At 43.5% G+C, this 8727-nt stretch overlaps 1 protein-coding gene across 1 annotated transcript; it reads right to left on the reverse strand.

Annotated features, from left to right (window-relative positions):
- Positions 1-325: 325 nt before the first annotated feature.
- Positions 326-2555, reverse strand: NR0B1 (nuclear receptor subfamily 0 group B member 1). Its single transcript, XM_088521711.1, has 2 exons — positions 1997-2555; positions 326-716 (listed from the first exon to the last, which is right to left on the reverse strand). The coding sequence occupies exons 1-2, from the start codon at positions 2553-2555 to the stop codon at positions 472-474; spliced, it is 804 nt and encodes a 267-aa protein (XP_088377837.1). The 3' UTR covers positions 326-471.
- Between the last annotated feature and the right edge of the window lie 6172 nt (positions 2556-8727).

The raw sequence follows: 8727 nt of genomic DNA on the forward strand, positions 1-8727 counted from the left end.
AGTCTTTGATAGAGCCGGTATTTGAAGTATGAGCCAAAATGTGATTACAGGTTCCTATTCTAACATTAGGGAAATATGCAAGGTAAATAGCTTAGCCCCCTCCCCTACTTTTGTATGCCCAAATATTTAAAATATAAATCTAGACTAATAATTATTCTGAAAAAGCGGGGATTGCTCACCTTAAAAGTACAATATAGTAAGTGTGATCTTTATTCAGAAAAATGGTAAAAGAATAGCCCACTTTGGAAAATGAAGACTCTTAACATTTTTAAAGCTTATTTTGATTACTCTAATCTTATTCCAAAAACAGCATGTTTAATAAAAATTAAGTTTCAGAACTTAAAGAATATTTTATTATTGAATACAAAAATACTATGTAAAAACAATAAGTTAGTTTATTTACAGTACTTTACATTATTCTGCTCTAGGGCTTCCTTTGCATTGGATTTATTTTCATTGTTTTACATGCCTTTATAATTTTGCACAAAGCATTTCCAAGAGCATGTCATCCATGTTCACTGTGCCAATGATAGGTCTAAAGAACAGTTCAGCAACCACATTAGCATTAATAGATCTCAGCAAGGACAGAACAACATTCAGCTTGGCAAATCTGGCTGCATCACCTCTGTGAATCAGTCTGACATGTTCATTTAGAGCTTGTTGTGCTTCCCTCTGCAGTCCTTCAATATACTGTGTGCACTGCAGTCCAGGTAGATCTGGAAGAAAAAAAGGGGAAAGGTAAATTATGTTGTTTAACTAAGTTTCATCTAAAAAAACAACAGTTCTAAAGAACAACAACAAACAGTTTGCAGATCATGTTTATCACACATGCAGTGAAGCAAATAATATGGCTAAAGGGCCTTTTGTGCCAAATTTCTACCATTCAATACCTTATCATGTTGTTGTTCTGGATATTCAATACTCCTCTTTGTTATGCAAATTTGAAATAGTGTTTTAAAACATTCCTGCAAGTGTTTAAAAAATAGTTGATAAAATAGAAACTTCAACTGAAGAAGGCCGTCCAAAATACCTTCAACATGACAAAAACAATCTGTAAGTTGCAAAGATAACAATAAAGGGAACTTATTTGTTAACTTGTTGACTTTTATAAATCCACTATTTGAGTCTAAGGGAACTTTTTGACAACTGCTTTTGGCTTTTTCCGGATTACAAGTGGCAATAAGTATTAGCTCTAACATACAAGAGAAAGTTTCCCAGGGCATCAAAGTAAGGCTTGTGAAAGATTTGAGAGTTTCTTTCATTTTCCATCCAACAGTTTGGCAGGGTAGGAATCTAGAAGTGCCATATGCGACTTGCCAGCTATATTTCAGGCAAGTAGTAATCACTTGATAGAGCTCCACCTAAGAAGTCTCTACACATGGAGATGATGGTTAAAAAAAAAAAAAAAAAAAAAAAAAACACGGTAATAATAATAAAGCACATCAAAGCAGCACTTCCCTAGACCCGAAAGCCGAGAGCTTTGTCTTGTTTTCTGGACGCTGTCAGGAAAACCCCCATGTTTAGCTCCACAGCCAGCCGGTAACGCTTAGGGTACACAGGTTACACCGGGGCGGCTGTGGCTGCCGAGCGTGCCAGCCAGAAACAAACGGGGGCGGCAAGTGCCTCACAACTTTTAACAACTGGCACGGATCTGTGTTATTTTAGAACGGTCTGCGCAAGGCGCCAGCCCCGGCAGCTCTGAGGTAGCGGCCGCTTCCCGACTCACCCGCGCGCTACGGGCCCCTGACGGGCAGGCGGCGCCGCCGGTAACGGGCACGGCGCGGCCGGTAACGGCCGGCGGCGGACGCCGCGGTTCCCCCTGGCTGCCCACACCGAGCCGCGGGTCGGGAGCGGGGGACACTCTGTCTCCTGCTCCGCCGAGACCTCTCCGCTGCCCCCCGCCCGGCTTAACCGGGGCTACTGACCGCGCTCCTCCCACGCCCGTTATCCCGCTCCCTCCGTCCGCCTCAGGAGGGGCGCCGGTGCCGCCACTCACCCGGGTTGAAGAGGACCGTGCCCTTGAGGTAAGCGTACTCCTTGGTGCTGATGTCCAGGCTCCAGCACTTGGCCAGGAAGCCCTTGATGGCGTGGATGTGGCCGGCGGCGGGCGGGTGCTGCTCGCCGTGCCGGCGGCCGCTGAGGATGCGCTGCAGCATGCTGGGCTCCGCGCTCTCCACCGTCTCCAGGTGCACGCGCTCCTGCGCCAGCCCCAGCACGAGCAGGGGCGCCCAGCAGCCGCGCACCAGCAGCAGCTGCTCGTCGGGCGGCAGCCCCTGGAAGCAGGGCACGTTCTGCACGAAGCGCAGCGTCTTCACGAGCACGGCCGAGGCCGCCTTGCACGCCGCCTGCGGGCACCTGAGCGCCACCCGCCGCCGCGCGCCGCACGAGCAGCCGCCGCCCGGCTGCCTCCGCCGCGGCCCCGGCCCCGGCCCCGCGGGAGACGGCGGCGGCGGCTGCCTCCTCTCCGCCTGCCCCTGGCTCTTGAGGATGCTGTAGAGGATGCTGCCGTGCCGCCGGCCGGCCGCGCCGCAGCGGCAGCGCTCCGCGCACGACATGGCGCCCTGCGGTGCCTCCTGCTCCCAGCCCGGCGCGCCGGGGAGGAAGGCGGCGCTGCTCGCCCTCTGCGAGCCTCTTAACTTATTTATAGCCCCTGTGCGGGTGTGTGTGTGTGTGTGCGCGCGGCCGCGTCTCAGCGGTTCAAAGGGGCAGACACTCTTTACTGGCTGGAAAAGAGAGAGAGGAGGGAAAGAAAGAAAGAGAAAAAAAAGTCCAAGAACCCTCCTCCTTTCTCGAGACGGCGGTGCCTAGAGGGAGCCGGCGAGCTGCGTGCCTTTGCCTTCGGGCCCCGCCGTGGCGGAGGCAAAACGCCCGGCGGCTCCCTCTCCTCCGGTGTGGGCTTTCTCCCTCCGGGCAGGCCGGCTGCCCGTGCTAGGTTTTAGCAGGGCTCCCGGGGATGTGGAGGGCGGCACGACACGAAGGCTGCTCAACCCCCACTTTTGTTTTCCCCGGAGATGGCGCTGAGCTGCCTGTGAAGGACAGCAGACCCCGATCTCGCCATAAAATGGCCCCACGTTCCGCCTCCACCTCCTGCCCCACGTAGTGGAGAACAGTGGAGCAGGAATGAGAAAATGTTGGAGGGAGAAGAGGAAGCACAAGGAGAGGAGTTGCTCTAAAGGGTAATCTCCCCAGGAATGGAAGAAGGGACCATTGCTAATGATACCTGGAGCTCCAGGGGCCCAACACCCAAGCTGTGTGGCGAGGGAGAAGCCCTGGGACTCCTCTGTGGGGCTGGGGTTGGGAAAAGCACAGGCAGGGTCCTGACCAACCGGGGTTACCTCTGGGACTGGGGTGCTGGTGCAGCCCTGTCACCATGCCCTGGGGCTGGCACCTCTGCTTTCTGCCTTCCCATTCAGACTAATTAAAAATAAGTGCAGTGGAGAATAGTACTGGCTTGCTACAGGAAATGAAGAGTGACTTCTGTGTGCCACATGTGGCTAAAAAAAAAGCATAGTTGGTTATGTGTTTCATGTGGACTAGAAGAAGTTTGACATAGATTTAGAGGAACTAGCTGGTTGCAAGTAGCACTCTACCAGTTCTGTCAGTATCTGCTACCAAGGGAGGTCTAAATTGCTCCTGGAAAGGCTGCTTTTCCTTCAGTGCCTGTTCTTAATAAGATACTAGTGGGTGCTTTGGGCTCCCTAGAAACATAATAACTGCAAGACAGATCTGAGCAATTTATTTCCCTCTGAAGCCAGTCTTACACAAGTAGATGTAGAGTTACATAGCCATTTCTCTCTAGATAGGCCTTCACAATTAGACTCAGAAGGGTATTTCTTACAAAGGCTATATGTTTAACATGAAGCATGGGGGGAATATTTGTCTCTAGTATTCCTTGTTTTCCAAATGCATATTGTTAGCTTGTGCTATTGCACTGTTAGCTTGTGCTGGTGAGCTAATGACTGCAGTTTGTAGATGCACAAGTTAGTTCCCTGGACTACAAAACAATGACATTTCACTGAACATAGTCTAAGGAAAAAAAATCTTTTGCTTACTGTAAGTAGAATAAACTGATGTCAATTTTGTCATTTGGGTAGTATCACTGGTAAGTGGAAAACACTTGTCTAATTGTCTAATAGCATTTCCTTACTATTTGGACTGTTCTCTTTTCTAAAAATTTTCTCTACATTGTTCTGCTATGATTTTGGTCTTTTTTCTTTTTAGTGCTTTTCCTTTCCATTTTTTTTTCACTAACTAAGAGATGAAACTTGTCAAGTCTTAGAAAGTGAGTATCCCTGAAGTTTGTTTTGGCCTCAGTAACACTTCTCCTATGAAGTATGTATTTCTGGGCTAACTGAGAAATCTTAACTGCACTTTTTATTAGTTTGTGACTTGGAAGGTTTCTAAGGGCTCATGGTAGAGCTCAAGTTCAAATCATTGTCTTTACAGTCCTGGCCTTGGGCTTCAATTGTAGGAACACTCTGCTGCTTCTGGGATGGTGCTGCTTCCCCAGAGCCGTATTTTAAAAGTACAAAGGCGCTATGTAACTTTCATACCAGACGTAGAATAGAAACTTTTGCTGATGTAGCTGTGTTGGTTGCAGGTGTTAAATTTTGCAAGGCATTTCTCTTCCAGCCGAGTCTCAAATGTAGATGCAGTTCTACTATCATATAATGGTTTTGCTGACACAGTTCATTTTCTGAACCAACTGATATAGAAAGGATGTACGATGCCGAAAGTATATTATTTATACATAATCAAGCTAAATTAAAACCAGCAAATCTTTATCTTTAAAAACAAGATGAAATCAAAATTCCTACAGACCAGTGTTTTTTTGACAAAAATACATGAAAATACTTTTAGTAAAAAGTGAATATGCCTGGCTTCTGCTGAAAGATGTAGTATTACACAAGTGTTTTAAAGCCGCACATTGTGCAAACATTAATAGATTTACATGCTTCCAGATAAAGATTTACTTGTTTATTTGCTTTTTTAACTCACACAGAAGCCTTGGATATGAAGGTGATACAGTGCAATCTTACACTTTCATGTTGCTCTTCAGTGCCTCAGTATCGCTCATCTGGTAGCACATTTGGTACTTGGCCAGAGGGCAAGACTTCAGTTTCAGAACAAGATTGGTGCTTGTTTTTATGCCGTCATTGCTTTAGTGCACCATTAGTTTGAGAGATGTTTTCTTCCCAGTGGAGAAGAAAACACCTCTAAACACCTTCTGATCCTACCAGTGTAAGTGCTGAAAAATAAAATTTGATCCTAAGATCAAGATCAAGACGTAAAACTTAGTTTAGTTATTAGCACAGTAGAAGTTTTTTGTTTGTTTGTTTTTTTCTCTCAGGAAAAAAAAAGGGGGGGGGTAGTTAATGCAGAATTCTCTGTTATGAAGATACAATTGGCAAGATGTTTCTGACCAAAGAGAAGTAGCCCATAAAAACAAGCATCTGGAATTTACATATATAGTTATATTTCACACACGTGACCATCAGTTTGTCAGACTGACTGCCATTTACAGCATTCCTATTTAGCTGAGATGTTTACTTGAAAACCAGCCAGGATTAGGTGTAAGGCATTGCCAGTAGCAGTGCTCTACCTTTATGCTGCACTGTGTATTCCTCCTGGCCCCCTTGCCTCTTGATTTGCAGTGGGTTCCTCAGGAGGAGCATACTAGGAGTCTGATTGATTCTGCCCGAGCCAGGCAGTTGCTCTGTGCATAGACACCTGAATTTACAGAGCTTTTGCATGCATCCTTTTGCATGCTGTGATTTGACTGCCTTTACTGCATTCTACCACCAGCTCACTTAGCATATTTTTTTCTGCATTGGGATATGCATGTGGTGTTATTTCTATGGAATTAGCCAGAGTATATATAATAAAGAGTTACAGACCTTTATGCCTGCTGCTGGAAGATAGGTGATATCTGATCCAGCATAACCTATGGTGATGCAAAATCAATGTTTCCATATTTCTTAAATAAATTTAAACCATCAAAAGGGATTTTTGCCAGATCAATGCTTTGCATCATGTGGCCATGGTATTTTGGATCCAGAAGAAGATTACTGAATTGAGATTTACTGTTACTGGACTATGCACTTCAGTGTTGTATTTGCTGTGGCAGATAAATAGCCAGTTTATGGAGTCCCTCACATAATGCAGACATTTTTTTCTCCCTCTTACATGCTAATTTACCTTGGCTGATGCAGCTGGATTTCAGAGGAAGGTGGAATTAAGTGAAGAGAAGCAACAGCAAACTTGTTCCAGTTAAATACATACCCCTCAAGAAGGATAAAGAAAAGCCTTGGTCTTTAAGGAGTTAGTGTTAGGGGGGATCCTTGGGGCCTTTGCTTCAAAGAAGAGCTATGGGTCCCAGCAATCTGAAATGGTAAATTGAAGTGTTGGGTTGGAGTTAGGTCATTTAATTTTTCAAATGTAACTAATCATTTCTCTCTCTCTGCTTTTTTTTTTTTTTTTTGTCCAAAGTGTGTTCATACTGTCAATGTGTCAGTGTGTCAGGCTCGAGGCATAGTCCCATGGGTCAAGCTGAGCCAGCTTGTTGGAGCTGGAAGAAGCTCTCAGCTATGCACTTGCTGCTTGCTGCTGCTGTCCTCATGCTAGCTTTGGCATTTAACTGACTCCTCAGTGAGCCAAATCCTTTCACTAAGCTGGCAGCATCTTTACAAAAGTAATCACAAGAAAGATAGCAAAGAAATTAGATATCTTGAAACATGTTCTCCATCCTTTATTTTCTTACGGATGTTTCTTGTGCAGGTCTTGTGCAACCTGACTAGCCACATGCCAAATGTGATATGACATAATTTTGTTTGTCTGAATCAGCAAAAAACTAACCTACCAAGAAAAAATGGGTAATTTTCTGTCAGTTTACTGAACAGAGCTGATTCAGCTAGGCATCAGGTGAGTACCTGAGCAGAATGAGAAGGATGAAAGGACAGACTGCTGTTGTAAGCCCTTATGCCCTTCAGCCTTCATGTGAAACTCCTCCTGCAGGGGACAAAAACCTAGAGCTTCAGCATGGAAAAGTTAGGGGATGGGCATAAAGGCAGGGGGGTTGAACTAGGTGATCTATAGAGGTCCCTTTCAACCTCAACCATTCTGTGATTCTGTGTGATTCTATGACTTGTAGCAGTCTTCATTTTTTAAATTAGTATTTCACCTGCCATCTGAAATTGGCCACTATTCCTAATGACACTGGCATAAAGGAATTGTGTTATAACAGCTTAGTATTGGAATAAATTTCAATTACTGAGATTAACTTAAACTGTTAAATACACTGCCCAAGACTGTGGCATCCTAGCATTAGTATGGCAAGAGGACACTCTATATTCAGTACAGAAATTCTAAAACTGAAATTACTATATCAATACATGTGCCATTGGAGCTCGCCATTAGAGACTAACAAGTTCACAGATACACCTATACTTTTGATTAATATCCTATCCTGTAATGATAATAAGGAAATTATATTCAAATAGGTTTATAAGTGTGTATTTTATATGAATATTAATATGAAGGCTTTTGAAATGCATACATCTCTCTTGTTAGTTTTTAATTCAGATGTAATTCACCTCAGACTTATATGTAAAAATAGTATCTTTTTTGGTGAATCAGTGATACCATTTTTCACTAAATCAGTTTCATGTTTTGATGTTAGAAAACATTTCCATTTGCTTTTTACCATTCTTTGTACAAGTTTGACAAGCTCATAAATCATGTATAGGTTCACCCTAAAAGCTAAAATATGTATCTTAAATATTCATCATCTTAAAATAATTTCTACAGTACTTTTGCTGCATTCTTTGCTTAAATTACAACCTATTAGATTTATAAATCTCTACATATTCTGTAGGTAAGGGTAAAATTATGAGGCACCCTGTCCTGGCTGCAAATGAGCTAGGTTACTTCTTCAGTTTTGTCACAGTCATCTGATCAGCTTAACACCTCTAAGCAGAAGACTTTGCTGGATGATTTCAACAGAACTGAATCTTGGAGTGACCAGGCATGCAATTAAGTCCATCCGAGGTAGTGGTAGTCACAGTACTCCCCGTCACATCTGGCACATGGACCAAGAAAAGTGCTAACATCTTAATCTGCCTCATCCACTACTAAGTGACGTTTTAGTTTCAAGATTAGAAATTTAAATTCATGAACTTTTTGTTCATCTTGTTCCTAAATGCTCTGTTTCTACTGTTAACAGGGGTAGAGCTTTCGTTGACCAAAGTGCAACTTCTGTTCATCCCCCTAACTGTTCTAAGAAATAACACCTACCATTACATCAGTTGTTTATTTAGTATTTAATCACTCTTACAGTATAAAATAAATGATTTATTACTAATTTCCAGCTGCAGCTTCTAGCTACTTGCCTCTTGATACACTTTCTCTGCTAAATTAAGAACACAGGGATTATTCCTAACAAGATAACTGTGCTTTTATGTAGTCAACAATAACTCATCCTAAATCAAAACATTTTAGCCTATAAACTAAACTTGAAAACTAACACTTGTAAGGTTTTTTACTCTTAAGATTTATTCCACCAATGTCCTTTGTGGCCATTGCGATGTTTTTGCTAATTTTCAACACCCTTCAAAGTGTGGACATAAAACTACACAGAGTATGTCAGTTACAGTGTGCTAATCTGCTGTACATAAAGGTAACCATTCACCAATTCGCATTAATTACTATGTGCCTTACACATTAAAAAAC

Source organism: Tinamus guttatus, unplaced genomic scaffold, assembly GCF_059628265.1.
Source record: "Tinamus guttatus ecotype Peru unplaced genomic scaffold, ASM5962826v1 Tinamus_guttatus_pri_ptg000008l, whole genome shotgun sequence".
In the NCBI taxonomy this organism is placed as follows: Eukaryota; Metazoa; Chordata; class Aves; order Tinamiformes; family Tinamidae; genus Tinamus; species Tinamus guttatus.